Source organism: Tasmannia lanceolata, unplaced genomic scaffold (genome assembly GCF_043159265.1).
Source record: "Tasmannia lanceolata isolate RefF3 unplaced genomic scaffold, GAP_Taslan_0.1 ptg000007l, whole genome shotgun sequence".
NCBI lineage: Eukaryota > Viridiplantae > Streptophyta > Magnoliopsida > Canellales > Winteraceae > Tasmannia > Tasmannia lanceolata.
In genome coordinates, this window is record NW_027518684.1 from 8,923,390 (window position 1) to 8,946,014 (window position 22,625).

Below are 22,625 nucleotides of genomic sequence, written 5' to 3' on the forward strand. Positions count from 1 at the left end.
AATCCCCATCCGGACCCGAATTGGCTAAATCTAGTATGGTAAAAGGCAATATTGAATTCTACATGGAGGCATTAGGCGTGTGCTCATATGAAACCAAGAGCGTTGATCTTGTAGAACATCATGAGGCAACCCATATATTTATATTATCAAGGCTACACAAATCAGTTGGCAGAACATTAAACAAAGGCTGATAGATCAAGGGCCTAAGATCATCCAGTCACGGTGTTTCAACGGCATTCAAGACCGTTGATCTTGTAGAATATTAGGTGATCAATGGTTTGGTTTTTCTTGGAAGAACCCAAAACAAAACTTTAGTGTAGGAATATCTGATAGAAAAAAGTTGTCAATTGTGGATATGATCACTTTAACGAGGCAGAAGAGGGCCCTAATAAGTGTTTTAGTATTTTCCATATGGGAAATGAAATATTTGCCCGCTTTTCTTCCCCAGGCCACACCATTGCAGTGTAAAATGAAAAGTAATAAATACACTAGAGGGGTAGCCCGGGGAAGAGAGGGGGGCGAATTTATCACCTTCCTTTTCGTATAAAAAAAGGGTCTACCATGGAGACGCTTAGATTGGAAAGAAAGTCTGCCAAAAATCAAAAGCACGCGTGAATGCATGTGCTATGTTTGCTGCCAAGCAGGCAGATTCTTCAAGGGAGAGCAACGTTCCCCTAACACTCTCCCACCCACATCTTTCCTGTTTTTCCTCTCATCTCTTGCCTTGGAAAATTCTCTTGATATATCGTATAAACCAAGATCTGCATACGTGGGGGGGCCGCCACTGTAGTGATCTAAACCGTTCATTTTCTGGGCCCTTTAACGGATTTACTATAGACCAAAAATCTCCTTATATTTCCTACAAAATCAACGGCCAAATTATTCCAATATGATTCATAAATTGTTTTGCCTCCCTGTTCACAGTTTGTACAAAATAAGTTTAGAGAGAATATTTTTTGTCAGATTTCATATGATGTGTGCATTGAACTCAAGTATTTTTCAAAAAGAACAGTGGGGCCCACTTCTTATGACAATCCAAACCATTCATTTGATGGGCCACACAACAGAAATGGAATCTCGATGGGATGATCCTAACCCTCCCATCTGTTGAGGTCTCTATAATATGCAGCCCCAAAATGTTAAAAAACTCATTTTCCATGGAAACTTTTTTACAAGATAATTTTTCCAAAGAATAACAGGTTGTGAGGAATAGAAGTACAGAACTTACGAATCCGAGGAAAAACGCATTAGCTAGCAAATGAATCTTACCACTTAACGAATCGGGTTCGAATTTAAGCTGTAAATCACGTAACACAATGTTGACATGACACGTTCAGAACAACAGACACAGCATGCATAAATTGATTAACGCTACACTAAATTTCTTTTTGTCCCTGTTTGGATGGCAATAAAAACAATTACGAATGAAATTTTCTTCTTCTTAATTATGGTTAATTTAGAGTGATAACATCATAGATTGAATTATCACTCTAAATAAAAATTGAATGGGGTGGGTTCAATTTATCCTTTTTTCATGGGCCCACGCTATACTTTTCATGTGCACATGTATTTTTTCACAAGCCAACGTACACGTGGCAATCATGACCGTGGAGCAAGAGTGGGGCCCCACCCCCAAAAGCCATACGAACAGCACTAGTAAAATATGGGCATCTCCGTAATTTTACATGCATCCGTCCCGGTTCGAACAGCCTCCGAGTATTCGGGTCATGTCCCGGTCCAAACAGCGGGAGAAGGAAAGTTTACCCGAAGCCCCTTATAATGCGCGCCCATGCGTATGACAGACGCCGCCCGATGTTTAAAATCGTTGGGGCTGTAAACTACGCACCGCGCGCAGGTTAGCAGCTCTAACAAAAGTAAAGGCTACTTACAGAGTTACAGAAACCCATACTCCCTAATCAGCTCTCAGGTAAAGCTTCTGTGCTTCCAGGTATTTTTATTCTTTTATTTTTATCCTCTCTCTAGAGAGAGAGAGAGAGAGACAACAAATAGGCATTTTTCTTTCTCTCAGACGCTCTGGTAGAAGAGAGAGAGAGAGAGAGAGAGAGAGAGAGAGAAAAAACTTCGCGATAAGAAAGAAAAGAAAAAGCGCTCTTTTGTATCTAAGAATCTGAAACCCTAGAAAAAAGTTCTGTCCTCCTACAAACCCTAATTTCTAGAAGGTTCTCATCCGTTTCGGATGTGAGAGAGTCAGATCCGTCATGGCCGATCTTTCCGGCGACGGCGAGGGGTACACGGAGGTGAGTTGCAGTGGCTCCGGAAGCAATGGCCGTCCGGCGACCGGAGATCTTGCTCCGACGCCTCCATTGACGGTCTCTGGATCGTTCAAGGAAGGGAAGGTTTTGAGGCGAAGGACTTCGATACGGCCTAGTTTGGAGGCGGATGAGTTTATTAATCTGTTGCACGGATCGGATCCGGTCAAAGTAGAGCTCAATCGGTTGGAGAATGAAGTCAGAGGTAGGAATGTGATTTGATCTGGTTGTTTTTTCGATGATTTTGAGTTTTTTGTGGTGATTTGGTCCTTAGATTTGTGTTTCAATTGAAATGCTTGTTTTTTTTTTTTTTTCTCTCTCTGTTTTGCAGATAAAGATCGGGAATTAGGAGATGCACAGGCAGAGATTAAGGCGTTGAGATTATCAGAACGCCTGAGAGAAAAGGCTGTGGAAGAGGTTTTTCTTTTAATTTTTGCTGCATTTCTGTTTTTTTTATACGTTTATATAAATTAATACATTGTTTCTTAATACATCTTAGTTTTCTAATTTTGTACCGATTTTTCATTTTTAACGGCAAAGTCTATGTTAGATTGTCCAATGGGACTTCAGAGTCTGGATTTTACCCATTTGAATTTCTTTTTTATGCATTTTTTGCATGTTATTTTTTTAGTTTCAACCAAAAAGGCCATCTTATATTGTCCAATACATGTAAAGGCTGTCTTATGTTGATCATATTTCTGGGATTCATGCTTTCCATCAGACCACTAAAGAGACTGGAATTTATCCATTTGAATTGAATTTCTATGTTTAGGCATTTTCTTGTATGCTATTTTTTAGTTATATTTCAGAAGGTTTTTCAGGATCATTTGCTTATGTGCTACACTTCTGGATGATTTAATGATACTTATGATTGTTGAAGCATTTAACGATTCTCGATTCACCTCCATGCTGATGATTTAAGGATATCTCTGCTTTCATCAGCTTTTTATTTTCATTTTTTCCTTCGGTGATTTTGGACTGTACTTATAGATGTTTTCATGGTCTCCATCCAGGCAGTTAAAGTATGAACCTTTCTCATTTTCTGTTAGTTGGGTACTTTCAAAATTTGAATATGGTTATCACTTATCACTGCTTGCAGCAGTTTCTTTTTTGTCTTTTTATTTGTGGGGCTATTTTGGCATGTTAGAGTGCATAGTGATTTTCCCCTTCTATTTGGTGTTTTTTTTTTTTTTTTTTTCAGCTTACTGAAATATTGACAAAGGTAGAGGAGAAGCTCAAATTAACTGAATCTAATCTGGAAAACAAGGTACCACACAAAAACTTCTTTTATTGACACTTACATGGTGGCTTGTGGCCTTTGGTTGATTCGAAGAGAACTTGTGCAGAATCTTGAGATTAAGAAAATAAATGATGAGAAGAAAGCATCCATGGCTGCTCAGTTCGCAGCAGAAGCAACCCTCCGAAGGGTTCATGCGGCTCAAAAGGACGATGACATGCCCCCCATTGAAGCCATTCTTGCACCGCTGGAGGCAGAGCTCAAGCTCGCTCGCCATGAGGTATTGCGTTCTTTGCTCTAACAAATGCTGTGATCCCATCATGAATAAATGATAATCATCATACAAAAAGACAGAAAAGATGTTCTACCTTTTTTTTAAAAAAAAGAGAAAAAATGTTCTACTCTGTAACACATTTGATAACTGCCCCTGGTCTATGCAGATTGTAAAGCTGCAGGATGACAACAAGGCATTGGATCGTGTTACCAAATCAAAGGAAGCAGCTTTACTTGAAGCGGAAAGGACTGTTCAGATTGCATTGGCGAAGGCCTCATTGGTGGATGAATTACAAAATAAGAACCAAGAATTAATGAAGCAGATCGAAATCTGCCAGGTACTGCAGGATCATATGATTTCATTCTTCTTTCATATCTTGGAAATGTGTAACTGGGCCGTTCTATTATTGAAGTTATGATCAGCATGGTTTTTGTATGCCTTTGCCTGAATACATTAGGAAGAAAACAAGATCTTGGACAAAATGCATCGCCAAAAGGTTGCAGAGGTTGAAAAACTCAGCCAAACTGTAAGAGAGCTAGAAGAAGCTGTTCTTGCTGGTGGTGCAGCAGCAAATGCTGTGAGGGATTACCAACGGAAATTTCAGGAGATGAATGTAATATTCGTATTCCCTTTATGAATGTTCTAGCTGTGGAATTTGTGTAAACTTCTTACATCTTTTCTCATTTTGGATTATTCACAATGCACTCATAAACAGAAATGATTTTTTTGTATTCCTTAGGAGGAGAGGAAAACACTTGACAGGGAACTGGCCCGGGCGAAGGTCACAGCAAATAGAGTTGCTGTTGTTGTAGCAAATGAATGGAAAGATGCTAATGAGAAAGTTATGCCTGTAAGACAATGGCTTGAAGATCGTCGGTTCTTGCAGGTATCCCTTTTAAACTTCCAACTTCTCTCATGATGTCCATCTTTTTTTCATTTTATATCGATGGTACTTATTACTCTAAACTGTTGGTACAGGGCGAAATGCAGCAATTACGAGAAAAACTTGCTATAGCAGAGCGCACTGCAAAATCTGAAGCACAATTGAAGGTGATAATTTTATTTTGTAGCCTTAGATATCTAGAGGTGCTTGCAATTGTTTATTTGTTGTTCTCATGTTTTTTATTTTAAATATAAACTATATTTTCCTTTTGTTTTCTTAGGAAAAATATCAACTGCGGCTCAAAGTACTAGAAGAGGGACTGAGAGCATCCGCCAATGGTAATAGTCGCACTAACTCAGAGGGGAGAAGTGTAAGCAATGGTCCTTCACGTCGACAGTCCCTGGGAGGAGCTGATAATATCTCCAAGCTGACTTCCAATGGCTTTTTACCTAAGAGAACACCACCATCACAGAATAGATCTTCACTTACTAGTAGCACCAGCATGGTACTGAAGCATGCAAAAGGGACATCAAGGTCATTTGACGGTGGCACTAGGTCATTAGATCGGGGTAAGGCCCTCTCAAATGGGATGGGACCAAACCTTTTGCTTAACAAATCTTCTGATGGTGCTAGAGACAGCGAGGCGCATAGTACTTGGAAGGAAAACCCAGATGAAAAACCCAATGAATTCTCTAATGTTGATTTAGATGATTGTGTCTCGGGATTGTTGTATGACATGCTGCAGAAAGAGGTCATAGCTTTGAGGAAAGCTGGTCATGAAAAAGATCAAAGTCTTAAAGACAAGGATGATGCAATTGAGGTTTACATGTTTTTTTCTTTTGTTTTTTCTCTCACATAGTGCTATTTCTTTCAAGTTATGAACTAATTTCTGGTTGCAACTTATTGTGGTCAGATGTTAGCTAAGAAGGTAGACACACTGACCAAAGCAATGGAGGTCGAGGCCAAGAAAATGAGAAGGGAAGTAGCCGCCATGGAGAAGGAGGTAGCCGCCATGCGTGTGGGGAAAGAGCATGAAAGTAGGGCTAAAAGGATTGGTAGTTCCAAGGGTTCTGTAAATAGTTCTCAACTGCTTCCTGGAAGGTATGTCCAAAATCTTTTTTGGTGTTCGTAGAGAATTACATTAAAGCCGAGTGGATTCCTTTTTTTGATTTACTATATTAAGATTTCTATGACTATTACTTCTGTTTCATAGTTTGTAGGTTATAATAATTTATTATTGATTTCATTCTACCTTCTTCATGAAAATTTTCTAATGGTTCATTAGCCAACCCCAACTAGTTTGGGAGTTGGGACAAAGGCTTAGTTGAGTTGAGTTGAGTTCATTCTGTATTTTGTCCTAGAATTTAAAATTTATTCTATGTCATTTGCATGGCTGTTTTAATCTTCTAGTTTATTCAATACTATAATTACGGGCCTCTATCACGCCTTAATACTCAAAATGGTTAGATCACTCGCCTTATTATCGGCCTTAAGTCCAATGCCATACCTTTGAGGCTTTGTTGAATGAAGTGCAGCCAAGTCATATGCGCTAGTAAAGGGTGCTCCTTTAATCTCAAGGTCTATTAACAATGTTAATTTTGGCTTCAAATATGTTGCTTTAGCCGTAGTTGTATGGTTCTTAATCGAAGAAGTTGGTATTATAATGTAAGTTTCTATTGAAGATACAAGTTAGATGTGATTGTTGATGCCAAAATCCAATGGACTATAGTCAATCAGTTGCATTCCTACTGATTTCTTCAATTATATTCTTACAACTACTATATGATTGTCTTGAAAATTTTATTGGCATACTATAGCTTAGAGTAAGTGATAAATCAAAGTGCATACCATCAACAAAAATCTGTACCTATTAACACAAACCCTAAGCCATCTATTGAAAACCTGGCTCTTCTCAAAGGAAAAATGACTCAAGGAAATGCTATACCCTTAGGTTCTCCAAAAAAGTAGCTGACTTTTGGCCATCTAGTTTTAGAGTAAGTGATAAGTCAAAGTGCATATCATCCAACAAAAATCGGTACCTATTAACACAAACCCTAACGCATCTTTGGAAAACCTGGCTCTTCTCAAAGGAAAAATGACTTGAGGAAATGCTATACCCTTAGGTTCTCCAAAAAAGTAGCTAACTTTTGGCCATCTAGTTTTGTTGCTCCATCTAATATTAACACTTAAAAGGTTGAAGCTGATATTCATAGGTTTTAGAAACATGAACAAATAGAATTAACACTTCAACGCCATATAGTGTAGGTGAAGGTTATGAGCCATAATCCTCGATGTTGTCCCTTTTCATGGGTCTCCGATAAAGTAACGTGAGGTTATTTCTTCTGGTCCTGCACTTGGTAGTGGTCATTTTGATAGAGCAGTTTGCCTTGCTTCGTTGGGAAATGGACATTGCAGCAAAGATTTGACTTACTGATTCATTCTGCACTCGGCAGAAAGGGCTAGAGACAGAGACTGAAATGATTTTTTTTTGGGGTCTCGTGTGACTCGATTTTGAGTTAACAACCATATGAAGAAACTGAATCTTAGCTGCACATGGTGGGTCCCATGCAGATTGCCAAGACATGTTAGGTCCTGCTGGTCGGATCACTTGCTGGCGAAGTAACTAATAGGAGCTCTTAATTGTAAATTCACTGCTTTTATCCTATTTTCTCTGGTGTAGATATTCTCTACTTGCTTCCGAGCCTATAGTTTTTATTCTTAGTTCTGACAGAGGGAGCGGCTCTCTTTTTGAGGCTTTCTCCATGAGGATAGAACTACAGGGTTTATTTTGTCCTCGGATAGGCTTAGAGTTTGGTTGGTCAATCTTTAGGGTTGCTAATCCCACTGACACTATCCTCGTGGAGGAGGGCGCCTTTATGTTTAGTCCAATTTTTTTGTTTTTTCATAATGATTAGATAACTACTGTGACTACTTGATCTTAAGAACTGGGAAATGGCACCATGACTTGTGAAACTCACAAAGCACTGTGGCTTGTTGCAAATGTGTATGGTGATCACTGATCACACCTGTCAATCTGATGAGCCACCATCTGAGTGCTAAAATCTTTGCAAGTTGAATGTGGATGGTTTGTAGGCCACTGCAATCTTTGCATGTTGAATGTGGATGGTTTGTAGGCCACTGCAATCTTTGCATGTTGAATGTGGATGGTTTCTCTTAATCTTGTAATTTGGGGGCCACTGGTTGGATCTCATGCCACTGATTAGATGGATAAAATTATCTTATTGATGTAATGCTTAGGATATGGCTCATCACTTGATGGCTCAACATGTGAACAATCCTGATGTGATTCATCTTTGGCCACCGGCTACTTTTAGTGACTTTCTATTTTGATTAGTTTTCATCGTGGTTATCTAGAATAGATTTTGTTTTTCATAATTTCTATTTTAGTTGTCGCTATTTTTTGGAGCCTAGATGTAGGGGTTGTCCACAACACCTAGGACACCTAGGGCCCACACCAAATCATCTCATACCTTGACCTTATTACCGTTAAGTGTGTTTATTCTTTAGTCCATTAATTAGGAGTATTTAAGTCATTCACCGATAACTTATCTTATGTTGTATCAGTAGAGTAGACCCACTCTCTTATGTTGTATCCTATTGGCTAGTAGGAAGGGTCCACCAGCCCATAACTTAAAACATTATAGAAGGAGACCTAAGGAGGAGAGAAACCCTAATTTTTGAAGCATTTTCGTGCAGCTCTCAAGGAGCATCCACAAGTGGAGTTTCTCCACCCCCTTTGATGCAAAAAGGAGAGAAATTTCTCCTCCTTGGTGTAAGTTATCATTCCCCCTACCATTTCTCCTATTTCCTCTTTCTTTTTTCTTTTTTTTTGAATGATATTTCCTCCTCTACTTCTTACCCCCTTGTGCTGACCTCTTTTTCCTATATTGATCCCACGGTCCATAGGACTGTTCGTCATAACAGTCCCATCCTTCTGTCTTTTCCTTGTCACCTCGTGACTTGTCCTCAATATATTTTCCTTCTAGTGACCATAACCTTTCTGGTTACATTCCCAACCTCCTCTTTTATCTCTTTTCCCTTGTGTTTTCTGCACCTATTTCACGTTTTGCCTTGCCATCCAGGTGTTTGCATGAGTCTATCTCTGTCATAAGTTCCCCCCTTTGGGCTGTACGATTGGTGGCGGTTGTAGCCTCTTGGAATGTTCGAGCTTCCCGGCTTCTCCACCACCCTTCTGGGACCTTCGGTATACAAGATTCGGGGTGATGTGCTTACTTTCCGTGTGAGATCTGATTCTTTCGATTTCCAGGCCTATTTACCCTGATTTGGTTTCCCGATACCCTTTTGGCCTTATCACCTTTGCACATAGTTTAACCTTAAGACTGCTATCACTAGACCGGTGCGTTTTCTTTTTTTCAGTATCATTTCATTAACCCGTTACATAGTTGCATGAAGAGATGGCATGGGAGACAAGGTATCTCCCAACACCTTTTACTACCCTTTAAATACTTGCAGATCCCCATATACGAAGAAAATTAATCCCCTAGGTTAGTGACCTGCACGTCCATGCTCAGTTTCCCCACTCCTTCTTTGGCGAGCTTATCTGCCTCATTTGCTGATTGCAACCTGTGATAGAACTTGGGCTGAAGGCTCCTACAGTAGTCCCGGATCTCCAGGATGGTGTTTAATAACATCCACGGACCCTATGCATGCCCCTGGCCCCTGCTATGACGTTAGACCGGTGGTTATTTTGGGCCCTAGAGTTCTCATTTTCTCTAATTTCAGATTGTAACCTGACCCATTATTTGTTGCCGCTCATTGCTGCTCATATTTATACAGTTCCCATTTTGGTGTGGATTATTATTACCAATGATGCTTGAAATTAGTTATATATATTGATGATTTATTTCAAAGACTAACTTAAGGCAAACACCCTAATACAATTTTGTCGATCTTCTTGCCTAATCTGAAATTAGGACTTGTTTGTGCTACTTTAACTTGGAGCAAGCGTGTAAGCTTCTCTAGAACAATTTGCTAACCCCGGGTTTGCACCAAGTCCCAAGCGTTATACGTGCGGTCATGTGGGTGCTGTAGAGAAGTACAGCCAATGTAACATGTTGAATTTGGCTAATCCATCAGTTGTAATTAGAATAAATTGTGCTATCATGATTGAGTGATCTGACCGTAAATAGTGGATCAAATCTCTTCTCTAATTTAGATAATATTGGATTTCTTGCTGGTGGAAATAAACTTTAGCAGGGATTCTCATATTTGCAGGAATGCACCACGAAGCGGGCTGATACGCAACCTCCAATGACAGGATGATCGGGTCGAAAGCCAGTAAGGAATATTTTCATAGGCTTTCATTTCTTTGTTTCTTTTCTCTTCATTTATTTTAACCCGGCAGGCTGACAGACCTGCGATCATCGTTGAGTTTTCGGAGGAAGAAGTTGGTCTGCTTCTGACTTTGACTGTTGTTGTATTAAAGTAGCAGAAAGAATATGGAAAGTTGGCTAACCTTTTTTGGCAGGTTTTTGTTTGAGAAACAGTGGCTTGCTTGATTGTATAGGGTGTAGTTGGGTTCTTTTTTTTTTCTTCTTTTTTGTTGTTAATTTGTAATACGCAGCAGTGTGATGATGGTTGCTTAAATGTTGTGAATATTCTTGTAATCAGAGATCAGTGCTTTCATTGTGTTTTTATCCGAGTCTTTGACTGGTGTGATTTTATTGATGTGGAGATTGTGTTTAGACCGTTTCCATATATAGAGCACTGTCATTTTGGCCATTGCAATTAAATGTGAGCCAGGTGGTTGTGTTTTTGGCTGACTTGATATTATAGGTGGCGGCCCACTTGTTTGTTTTGTTTGGAGTTCGGGAAGTTATCTGGGTAAGTAATATATCCGCCTCCTTTTCTTCCCGGGCCACCCCGTCCAAAGTTGTTGGAATTAATTCAATCGGTGACTAAAGTTGTGGGTCCTACACAAGCCACCAGAGTCTATCTTTAGAAACTTTGAGAGTGATGTAATGTTTGAGTCGGTTCTCTCTCTGTTGGGTAGAGTGTTTAGATATTTTGTTTCATCTTTTGCTTGAGATAGAATAGAATATTAACTACTAGATAATTTGTAGGAAGTTAAAACTTATCTAGAGTTCTTATGTTATGTTGTTAGGATTGGGAAGGGAAAAGGGAACGTATGGTTAATTTTGAATATATGCATGGCACAAAGAAATAGAAGATGAACACATGCCGAGATGCCTATGTCCACGTGCAAGAACATGAAACAAAATACAAAGATTAAAACGGGATTAAACCCACAAGCCCCTTTTCTTTAAGACCATACACAAAAACAACCCATTTGGAAAAAAAACGACGAAAGAAACCCCAAGAGGAATCTCTCTATCTCGCTCTCTCTTCAAATCCGTTTAGAGGAAGTTCCTCCAGACCCCTTGCTGATAGTGTAATAGCATGGGGTGTGGAAATATCAAATCCTTTTGAAAATAAAAGGTAGCCATGGATTTGATATTTCCCAAAAGGATTTGATGGGTACTGTTCTGACGCCAAGTTTTGTTCCATGCATGTGTGTGTGTGTTATCCCTCCGTTTTAACAATTTATGGTAGCTAGCCTATAAATGCATCCATTTCAAAAATCCTTTGAACAGAGTGGAAATTCCTGAGTGGGAAAATATAGCATTCAATATCAAATGCAGCGAGAAGCGGGATGGGTATTGAGTGTTCTAAACAACAGTTGCAGGAAAGTTGTTCTTCAATCCAAAGATCGAAACAATCGATGAGGGAAAGTCCAAATTAACACTTGATTTGTAGGTGCAGAAAACCCATGTCAAATGACATGTTTTTCCAAAAGGCCCTACATTCAAAGAAGGAAAAATATCAATAGAACTCAGTGTAGCAATGATCAGAGTGAGGATCATCCTGTGGAAATGATTTTTGGGTTACCACATCAGACTAAAACAAATGAATAGTTTGGAGAGATTTTTATTATTTTATATGAGGTACCCCGCCCTTTATATTTGATCCAACAGCTTCTCACTTTTTGAGAAGCTGCTGCAGCTGTTGGATCAAATATCAAGGGTGGTACTTTCATTGTACAACCTTTACGTGCTTGTACGCCGGATTATCTTATAAAGTGGGCCTACATTACATCTCGAAAAAATACTGCCCTTCACGCGCATATGAAAAAAATTAACCTAGGTACAGCCTATTTAGCGGCCTCCCAAATGAACGGTTTGGATCATCCTATGCAATGGGCCCTACAGTACTTTCTGAAAATGCAGGAATACGAGTCTACGACGCGCACACAGCCTATAAAATCTCAGATAAAGGCAGCCAAAGAAGGTTTAGCCAGCGGCTTGGCGGCTGAGTCCCGGAGCCTACCCTCTTAAATGCTAAACAGCTAGACGCGACACTTGGAAGTCTAACCGTGACAGCAAATTACACGTGTCGAAGGAAAGGTGGTGGTGTTACAATTACAATAATGCCTGGAGGCTGGAGCAACAAATTCTCGATGACGATGGCACTAAAGACGAGCTTATCTCGTGCAGAAAAGGAGAAATTGAGGGAACAATGTGGCACCAAAACGGTGAAAAAGGTGAGGGCCTATGTACGGAGAGCGTTTGGCTCCCCTTTTCCCTCTGTCCCTCCCATGTGCGACAACGCTCATGGTGGGTCCCGTGATCGTACTCTGCTTGCTTTGATAACCACACTCCCCTTTCTTTTTCAAGAGGTTTTTGCTAAAAAAAAACACCACAGGCATTTGTAAAAAGACCATCTCAGATTTTGAAATTTGTAGAAGACCATACGGAGCATATTTTGTAAAAGACCATGACAAATGCATTTGATCTAGCATGAATGAATTTTCTTAAAAGATAATTTATCTGATGCCCTTGATTTTAAAATAGCAAGGTCCAGGTGTAACCCTTGATTTTTGATCTGGTCAAAACACCAAAACAAGGGTTAGGCAGTTTGCCACAGAGCCCTTGTAAATTACCCAGCCGGCCATCATATAAAAACTCTTCTTTAAAATAGGAGAAGTTTTGGTTAATGGAAATAAATTCCATAAAAAATGAGTTAGTCAAAAGCTGGAATTCTAATTTTTCATGGAAAACTTATGCTGGGATTTTTTTTTCCCCCTACATCCAAAATTCCAAACTGGCCAACTAGACTAGGATTTTATTGTGGAATTTTTTATTTTGCAATTTTTTTCCTTTCATCCGAATAGCCTTTTGGTGAATTTGGAAATATCTAACCGTTAATTTTTGTAGATCGTGACCTCTCTTGCATGGATTAGACCTACAATCTCTATCAGCACACTTACATGTCACATGCACGTTGGATGAATCACAAATCTTTTTGGAGGCATGGCGCAAATGATATTGTCGCTTCCTAAAACACACACACACACACACAAAAGCCAAACAGATTGGTAGCTTGTTCAACCATTAGACAGTATATACACACGCACACAAAACCGTAGGAGGAAAAGCCAAAATGATTGGTTGCATGTTGAACCACACACGCTCGTGTACAAACAAAATATTATAAGAGGAACCATTGGTCATTTTATTCTAAGAAATGGTTGGAATTGCATAATGAACGCCTCAATCGGGCACAACTTCATTGTTATATGCTATGTGGCGCATCTGCTATATATTATTGGGTCCCACCTTTGATTCCATCCAAACCGCTCATCTGATCATTGTTGTAGGGCAGACTGTGTTAAGATGGTTCGGCGAGCTACTAAATTGCATCATTTTAAAAACAAGGGAAAAATACAACTAGAGCTCTAATTTTATGACATTTTCAACTCTAACCCTGACTTTTAAAAGTAACCAACTACACCCCCAACGTTTCAATTTGTATAAGGTAGAATCCATCTTTTGAAACACTATCAATGCTAATGAAGACCCCATACCCGAATCCAAACACTACAAAAAATGTAGTGAGTTCACATTGTTTGGTTGATCCAGAGCACTCATTTGATGGGTCTTAACATAGATAGGGTGTGCCAAAAAAATCAGCTCAATTGGATCATCCTAATCCTTCGATCTGTGGATGAACCATCAACTGACGGGGTCTACCTCACACAAATTGAAATCTCATGGGATGTAGTTAGTGACTTTTAAAAGTCAGGATTATATTTAAAAATGTTAGAAAGTTGAGAGGGTGTATCTTTATTTGAGTTTTTATATGATGCCCGGCCGTCAAGTAGCGTCAAAAAGCTACTGCCCTTGATATTTGATCCAACAACAGCCCACTTTTTAAGAGGCTGCTGTTGGATCAAATATCAAGGGTGGTACTTTTACTTTTGAATTACCCCCCTCGACGCTAATTCACGGTCGGGCACCATATAATTTCTCTCTTTATTTTCCACTGAAAACATAGATAAAGCCGAGCCCAATCACCAATGTTCGTGGCCATGCCGAGCCCGTCGATAAAATAGAATAAAACAATTAGCCGAGCCTTTTGACTCTCTCTCTCTCTGCGCATAAAAAATGCCGCGGATATGAAACTCAAACAATTTCCCCGCATTTCCCTTTCATTTCGTTTCTTTTTCGTTAGCGTCAGCCCTAGTTTCCTCTAATCGGTGCTGAAATCAACAGAGAACATCTAACAGAAATTCTTCAGAATCACCGCAGATCTGACGGAGAAAAAGCACCTGATCCGAATCTGTAGCACATTTTAGGGTTTAAAGTTCTGAAGTAACAAGTTGAGATTTTTTTTCGTAGATTAACATTTCAGATCTGCTTAGAACCTATTGTGAGAGTTTTAATGCGAATCGTGCGATCTAGTTATGGAATCCGAAGGAAAGACCTGCTATGGCGAGTGTTCTCAGTTCTCATGGTTTCCGTTTAGTTAGAATGAGGAGAAAGAAGATTTTAGGGTTTTAAAGAAGAACCGGTTCGTTTTTTAGGGTTTTGAAGAACTGTTCGTTTTTTTTAGGGTTTTTGTGATGGCTACTATTATATCACCCATGAGCACGGCGAACAGTTATGGATCGTGCAAGGGGGATGGCGGCGTGCCAGATCAGTTCCCTGTAGGGATGAGAGTTCTTGTGGTGGACGATGATACTACCTGTTTGAAGATTTTGGAGCAGATGCTTCGTAACTGCCTGTATCATGGTGAGTTCATTTTTGCAGTTTTGTGTTTCTTTTTTAATAAGTTGGAAGGATTTTTGTGGAGTAATCGAAATTTAGGGATATTGATAAGTTTTCATGCTGTATGATTCAGTGATATGGTGCCCTTTTTCTTTGTGAGTGACATGGGATTTTATTCACAGATTTCTAATGCTAATTGGAAGATTCGCATTGTGGTTTTTGTAATTCAAGATTTCCTTGTGTAGAGCTTATGTTCGGTTAAATTGGTTTAAAGGATATGCATTGGTTCTCCCTCGCGGAGTTACTTATTCTGTTATTAGAGAAGTCTCATACCTTGGTGTGGGGGAATTTGGAGATTCTAATTTTGATGGCATGCTCATTATTTCTATTCTGACTCAGTGCTTATTATGTTTAGTGGGGGATCTTCTACTTCATTGCGACTTTATTTGAACTGTTAGAGAACCATTTTTCTAATGAAGGACTTGAGAACATTAGAATTTGGAAATCAACAGTTTATGACTGGGATAGTTTTTATAGCTGTTCTAGTTTTACTAAACAAATATTTTAAATATGATTAACTAGGCATTTAAATCATCTGCCTGAGGAATTTCTGTATCCAATTGCTTTCTTGATATGTAACACCTACTAAATGTGTATACTGATGACAGTTATTAATTGGTTGCAGTTACAACCTGCTGCCAAGCTACAATGGCTTTGTCTCTTCTTCGAGAGAGGAAAGGTGCTTTTGATGTGGTGATAAGTGATGTTCATATGCCTGACATGGATGGATTTAAACTCCTTGAACTTGTTGGGCTAGAAATGGATCTACCAGTTATTAGTGAGTCATATTCTTTTTACTTAAGTTTTATTAGTTCTCCAACCAAATTTTTTTTATTTTTTTTATTAAACCTTGTGTTTTATAAACCGACTCGAAATTTTGTTGTGCAGTGATGTCTGCAGATCGAAGAACCAGTGCTGTTATGAGAGGAATCAAACATGGTGCTTGCGATTATTTAATTAAGCCTGTACGGATAGAAGAATTGAAAAATATATGGCAGCATGTTATTAGGAAAAAACAGAATGAAAATAAAGACTCTGAAAATTCGGGTAGTGTAGAAGATTCTGAGCGGCATAGACGAGTGGGTGATGATGCTGAATATGCATCCTCTGTTAATGAAGGGACAGATGGCAGTTGGAAATCTCAAAGAAAGAGGAGGGATGCGACAGAAGATGAGGATGATGGTGAACTGGATAATGATGACCCTTCGGCATCAAAGAAACCACGTGTAGTGTGGTCAGTAGAGCTCCATCAACAGTTTGTTAGTGCTGTAAACCAACTTGGGATTGACAGTATGAATCTTGCATCCCTTAGTCTTACTTTGTTTTCTTATGCATTTGTTATTGGGCTGATTAGGAGAATACTGACTATGGATTGCTATTATGTTTCTCATTACATGTTAAAGTAAGTGGGGATGCTACTTTTTTTTGCTCATTACTGATATATTTTTGGGCATGCATGCAGAAGCCGTTCCCAAGAGAATTCTTGAATTGATGAATGTTCCAGGTCTAAGTAGAGAAAATGTCGCGAGCCATTTGCAGGTTTGATTCCATCCTCTATAGGTGTTCCTTTTACTAGTAATTTGGTGGCAGTTAATTACTTCAGTTCATTACGCCAGTTATTGTTACGTTAGCTATTGGGGGAATTCCTGCCTGTTAGGAAGTAGAAGTTAGTAGCTTGTGATTCTCTTCTTATTTGAAGTTATTGCTGGTGAGACTAAAGTCTGTTATGTGGTGTTCTTTGTCTTGCTCTATTATTAGTGTTAGAGATGTCATTGGTTATCAATAAAGGATTATATGTAATTCTACATGCCATTGATATATGTGTGTGTGAGTGAGATCTGTACGTATCACTCATTTGTTAAAAGGCTTCCACTTCTCTCTTCTTCTCATTTAGATCCAATCCTTCTCCTCTCCAATAAAAGCAAGAACCTTTCTATTTAAGTTCTTCTAATTGAAATCACATTCTTTCTTTTCCTTTCTCTTTTTTCAAAAATGCTATCATTCCCCTATGCATTTTTACAGTTTCGATGCACTTTTCATAAGTTAAATGAGTAGTTACGAGTTTGGCCTTTTAGATTTTTCCCTTCTTTTTTCAACTTTTATCTAATCTTTTGTCATTTTATCTCTCTGATATTATTTTTGAAGCTCTTTTGTATTTTTTCTCTGACTCTTCAATTCTGTAGCAATGTTTTTACTTTTAGTGAATTCCTATTAATTTACTTGCATTAAGATGGCTTCACATTTATTAATTCTGTCCGGTTGCTATGGGGAGTTAAAGATCTTAAGGGAGTTATATAATTTTTTAAAATAATCATTTGTGGACGACCCTTATGTTATTATTTTTTCTCAACTTATATGGGTGTCGGAGATTAAGGACATTAGATGCATTTGGTTTAGTGGGGACCAGGGAACTTGTTCAAATTTCTTGCTTAAAGTTTCTAAAATCCCCCCTTCGTGAAGTTCTATGTTCTATTAGTCTTCTCAAGAAATCTTGTGTGCATTAACAGTGTGTGCTCACATTTTAATTCTGATTTCTATTGCAGAAGTTTAGACTGTATTTGAAGAGATTAAGCGGAGTAGCTCAACACCAGGGTGGGATTCCTAATTCCTTCTGTGGTCCTGTAGAACCAAATGCGAAACTGGGTTCACTAGGAAGACTTGATATCCAAGCTCTGTCTGCCTCCGGCCAAATCCCCCCACAAACATTGGCTGCCTTGCACGCTGAGTTCTTAGGTCGACCTATGAGCAGCCTAGTGTTGCCAGCAATGGACCAACAGGTCCTTCTACAAGCATCACTACAAGGACCGAAGTGCATTCCAGTTGAACGTGGGGTGGCATTTGGTCAGCCTCTAATGAAGTGCCAATCCAACATTTCCGAACAATATCCTCAGCCCAACATATCTGTTGAGGATATTTCTTCAGGTTTCTCATCATGGCCACCTAATCATCTTGGTACGGTGGGCCCCGTCGGCAACATAGAAGGGCTAAGCTCTCAGAACAACAGCATGCTGAATGTGCAGCCTTCTTGCCAAATAGTCCCCTCTCACCCATCAAATGGTTTCCAGTCAGAAAGCAACGCCATTCCTATCAGTCAAAACACCACTTTTAATGGCAGTCCCATTATAGATTACAGCCTTCTTTCACCACAATCAAATAATGTATCCTTGGTAGTAGGGCAAAATTCAGATGGGGAATTCAAGAAGGTTGGTGTGCTTAATGGGTATTCAACCCCAGGGGTCCAAATGTCAACATCAGTGTCATCCCACTTGCTTCGTGGGGAGAACAACTCAGGTTGGCGGGTGCAGAATTCAACAATGAATATTAGTCCTTGTAGCCAATTGCAAGGATTCATGCCTAACATGCGTGAGACTCCAAGTTCTTATATCCCGAAGAATGTTGTGTTGCGTGATCAAGGACAGGGGAGGAATCTTGGATTTGTTGGCAAGGGAACCTGCATTCCCAGCCGTTTTGCAGTTGATGATGTGGAATCACCCATGGGTCACCTGAGTCATGGGAAGATATGCGTGGATGCCGACAGAGACAGGGTGAAGCAGGAGATCAATTTGGATTTTATGGAGGGTGCTAAAGTCGGAATGCCTGTGCTACAGTACTTTTCTCCTAGTGATGTCATGAGTGTTCTTTCCAAATAGGTAATGATGTCCTCTGAGCTTTCTCTTATTTAAAGCAGGATGGGTAATGTTACTATTTTCGTTTCCAAATTGGTAGTATGTTCGTACTTGAATTCTTTAGAGGTGCTGTTTTCCCCCCTGCAAGCAATGAAATATGTGGTGGAATTTTGTTGTTTAATAAATAAGTCTGCTTCTTAGGTTGTGGTTGATTAACACGATTGAGTGAAGGTTTTCTTTTGAAAATGCTACGAGGTGAATGTGCACTGGGTTGGTTGTACTGTTGGACATTCCTTATGTACCTTTTGAGGGTATGATAAGTTTCCCTATGGGATGCTTCTATATAAGTCGCATGTATGAATATGATGTTATATATTTAATATTTTAATTTGGCAGGGCTACATATTCCTTGGAATGCTGAGTTGTGATCATGTCACAGAGTCAATATTCGATTGGAGTGTATGGAATTTGGTTGTCCCTGCCTCAAATTCATGGCACCATCACGACAACTTTCAGCATGCAGCTTATGTATGTAATGTGTGTATGCAATATGCTTATCCCCATTGACTTGAAGTTTGACACAAGAATGTAGGATCCAATGTGGATTTGTATAACCACACATACATACATGTTTATATGTAGGTATACACAACTATCCACATTTTTTTAGTGATTAATATGAATATTATCTATGTTACATGGGTATGGGTACAAGTGAATCCAACACAGTTACCGAGTGTCAAATATGGCAAACCTTGGAAAAAAGGTGGAGTTATATTTTGTCATATTTATACATAGGGATTTGCTAGGGTCCATCGCAGAAGGCATTTCGCGGCGGCTGGTCTGTCGCATGTCAGACCAACCACCTCGTGAATGGAGATAAAAGCTGTTGTCTCCGTTCACTAGTGGCTTGCGAAATGCCTTCTGCGATGGACCCTAGCAATAATAGCATGTTTATAATTAGGTAATATGTTGTAAATTTTAATTACTCAAGTAAATCTAATGTTATATTTCCACACAACAAGCTTACTGTTAGGCTATGATAGTATCATGGATTTAAATTTCAGGGCAGAAACCGAAATTTTGGCTGAAATCTGGTAAAACAAAGGATATTATTATTTTATTATTTATGAAATTTTGAAATAATTCATTATTTAAAAAAAAATCAATTTCTAGAAATTTTGGATTTCGAAAAATCCGAAATTTGGCCGAAATTTAAAACCATGGATAGCATACACGCATCCACCCGTAGACATGTGTATCCTTGCTGCAGTCACTTGGGATCTACAAATTCCACGTTCTCCACCACATTTGATTGGATATAGTCAGCATTGATCTGTAATATTGTACATTATTGATACAACTGTCCTAGAAATTTTTAAATATGAAAGTACATGAGATTTGAAAATAAATGCTTGTCCATCTTTTGTTTATATGTGAGGTTGTGTTTGTTTCGAGACTTTTAGCTGAGGATCTAACATGAAATCCTTACCTGTAGGCCTTGCAACTCACGGGTGTCCATTTGTGGGGCAAAAAATGGACAGATACTGTTTGTCCACAAATCTATCCGTTTTTTGCCCCACAAATGGACACCCTAAGGTGATCTAATGGAGCTGATTTTTGGTGGACACCCTACCCATGAAAGGGCCCATCAAATGAATGCTTTGGATCCCGCCCAAAATGTGATCCCACCCTGTTTCTGTGCTCGAGCTCAGCTAAGCTTAGCTGCACTCGAGCGCAGCAAATGCATGCTCTATATATATAATGCTGGAACGTGTTTACACGCGGTCGTGACAAGTTTTTAACAATCATTTGCTTTCCTCAAATTTGCATAGCAAATCCCACATGTTTATATCTTCTTCGATTGGGTTTTTGGGAGCAGTTCTTTTCTTTAATCTTTGAAGAACAATAGCATGACGAACTGGAGGAGTTGTTACTCTTAGCTTTAGTTCTTTGTTTTTCAGATCCAAGTATTAAAGATAATTATGAGTGGACCAAAATATCCCTATTTCAGCATTAATTTTTCAAAGGGCAGCTGGCTAGAGTCTCATTGTCCGACCAATACATCTTCAGTGTCTAGTTTAATTAGCTTTTCAAAGCTGTTTCAATACTCAAGATACTATCAATATCCCTTCAGAAAAATGTAAAACAAATAGAGTACTGTCGTTATCAAAATGTGCTAGTCTGGTGATTCTAAGGGGTTCGTTTGTCTATTAGTCCCCTACAATGGAATGGCCATATATAAAGAATCCATCTATACAACAATCCGAACCCTTTGATTTGCAGTGAAATGATCACCGCTCTGTTGTTTCGATAATAACAACTAGGTTTTGGATTTATCTATTTTGATTTTAGTGGCTATTACCCCCCAAAAAAGCTAATTACAGCTAATCAAGTGAAGACTGACATTATCAAATCAGCGGGTGGTTTCACTATCCTTTAGTTCATAAGCAGTGAGTAATGAATGGCTTTTATCAATGAAACCTTAGTTGAATTCTCGGAATCACTTCTTTGATCAATGAAGGCAGAGACCAGCAAATTGTTTTTGAAAATCCTGTTTTTAACAAGAGGAATTCTAGACTGAAGGGAACCCTTGCAAAAAAGAGGCGGCTGAAAAGTCAAACATGATGGTGATGTGCAGCCAAAGGGGGAGCCCTTTCACCTTTTTTTTGCAAGGGCTCTCTTCAGTTTAGACTTCCTCAACAACAAACACCATTTTTTTTTATTGTCTATTCCCTGAACTATAGAAACAAATAAAATATATGGATGATATTGAGAGGGGAAAGATGACATTGACCCAACCATGGTATTAAATTTCGACCGAGATCCGAAATTTCGGATTTCGGTGGAGACCGACACCGAAATCCATAAAAACCGAAACTGTCATTTTATTTCTGCCGAAATTTGCCAAAATCTGTTTTTTTTAATATTAATTTAATATTTCACTGAAATTTTGACCGAATTTTAATACTGAATAAAATATTAGTTCCGGGTTTTGTACCAGATTTCGACCGAAATTTCGGTTGAAATTTTGAAATTTCAAAATTTCAAAGTTTGAAACCGGTACCGAAACTGAAATTTTAAACCTTGGACCCAACAATGGGTAGGTGAGGATTAGGATGGGAGATTCGAGAAATGACAGGTGAGCCACATCACTTGTAGAGGGAGAGTGAATTATTTGGATATCATTTGAGAACCTCCCAGAGGCAAAGGTGAGGATTTGAGATATTTAGACCGCATTGGGAATTTCCCTCACCTCTCTCCTTTCTTCATCCAACATATTTCAAATTGAGAAAACGGTTTCTACACACAAGTGTAGATAAGTTATCTACACACTACCATAAAATACAGTGGAGGCCCACATTGTTTGGGTGATCCAAACCACTCATTTGATTGGCCCTCACATAGATAGGGTGTCCACAAAAATTCAGCTCCATAGGATCATCCTAACCCTTCAAACCGTGGAGGCAAAAAAATGGACTGATTTGTGAAGGTTTATACACGTCCATTTTACCTTCACAAATCATAGGGTTGGGATGATCTTATGGAGCTGATTTTTTGTGGACACCCTATCTATGTGAGGGCCAATCAAATGAATGGTTTGGATCACCCAAACAATATGCCCTACACTGTATTTTAAGCTAGTGTGTAGATAAGTTATCTACAATAGTGTGTAGAAACCGTTTTCTCTTCAAATTATCCTTTTTTGTACTTAAATTCCAGAAAGGGAAATGATATATTGACCCTCTTTTCTTCCAATGGCCAGCCTATTTATTAGTTATTGGTTTATTACTACTATCTTTAGTTCTTTACCCTACAAAGGGGTGGCCTAGGAAACAAAAGTGGGTGAATAGAGATCATTTCCCTTCCAAAAAAATTCCTTCTTTTTACTCTGCCAATATTCGTAGTCCTCAATGCTCAACCTGATTCCACGCCCATTAGACCCTGTTGGTTTTGGTGTTTGAGAATTGATTTGCGGTCCAAAAACTGATTATTAGACTCAAAATTAAATTCAATTTTCAATCCAATACTCAGTTTTCAACTCAAAATCAAAACGAACAGTAATCAACAGCCCAGTGGTAGGATAGGTGACAATATGAAACTAGGGGGCGTGATTACCAGCTTGCTTTCGAAAATTTAGTAAGCATCCCAGAGAGAGAGAGAGAGAGAGAGAGAGAGAGAGAGAG

The 22,625-nt window shown here is 39.0% G+C and overlaps 2 protein-coding genes across 2 annotated transcripts; both read left to right on the forward strand.

The window, feature by feature from the left end:
- Positions 1 to 1,808: 1,808 nt before the first annotated feature.
- On the forward strand, positions 1,809 to 10,340 carry LOC143881756 (microtubule-associated protein 70-2-like). Its single transcript, XM_077385015.1, has 11 exons — positions 1,809 to 2,475; positions 2,602 to 2,687; positions 3,472 to 3,537; positions 3,617 to 3,787; positions 3,948 to 4,118; positions 4,239 to 4,394; positions 4,521 to 4,667; positions 4,760 to 4,831; positions 4,945 to 5,484; positions 5,578 to 5,765; positions 9,921 to 10,340. The coding sequence occupies exons 1-11, from the start codon at positions 2,220 to 2,222 to the stop codon at positions 9,958 to 9,960; spliced, it is 1,893 nt and encodes a 630-aa protein (XP_077241130.1). The 5' UTR covers positions 1,809 to 2,219; the 3' UTR covers positions 9,961 to 10,340.
- Positions 10,341 to 14,109: 3,769 nt separating this feature from the next.
- Positions 14,110 to 18,839, forward strand: LOC143881757 (two-component response regulator ORR21-like). The gene is made up of 5 exons (XM_077385016.1): positions 14,110 to 14,776; positions 15,438 to 15,590; positions 15,701 to 16,102; positions 16,275 to 16,351; positions 17,356 to 18,839. The coding sequence occupies exons 1-5, from the start codon at positions 14,608 to 14,610 to the stop codon at positions 18,460 to 18,462; spliced, it is 1,908 nt and encodes a 635-aa protein (XP_077241131.1). The 5' UTR covers positions 14,110 to 14,607; the 3' UTR covers positions 18,463 to 18,839.
- The last annotated feature ends 3,786 nt before the right edge of the window (positions 18,840 to 22,625 follow it).

Excerpts from the sequence above, each read along its gene's own strand:
- LOC143881756 (XM_077385015.1), top strand. The coding sequence starts at position 2,220 with ATGGCCGATCTTTCCGGCGACGGCGAGGGGTACACGGAGGTGAGTTGC. Across the intron at positions 3,788-3,947 it reads TCAAGCTCGCTCGCCATGAG|ATTGTAAAGCTGCAGGATGA; the intron begins GTATTGCGTTCT and ends TGGTCTATGCAG. Across the intron at positions 4,668-4,759 it reads AAGATCGTCGGTTCTTGCAG|GGCGAAATGCAGCAATTACG; the intron begins GTATCCCTTTTA and ends CTGTTGGTACAG.
- LOC143881757 (XM_077385016.1), top strand. The coding sequence starts at position 14,608 with ATGGCTACTATTATATCACCCATGAGCACGGCGAACAGTTATGGATCG. Across the intron at positions 15,591-15,700 it reads AATGGATCTACCAGTTATTA|TGATGTCTGCAGATCGAAGA; the intron begins GTGAGTCATATT and ends TTTGTTGTGCAG. Across the intron at positions 16,352-17,355 it reads ATGTCGCGAGCCATTTGCAG|AAGTTTAGACTGTATTTGAA; the intron begins GTTTGATTCCAT and ends TTTCTATTGCAG.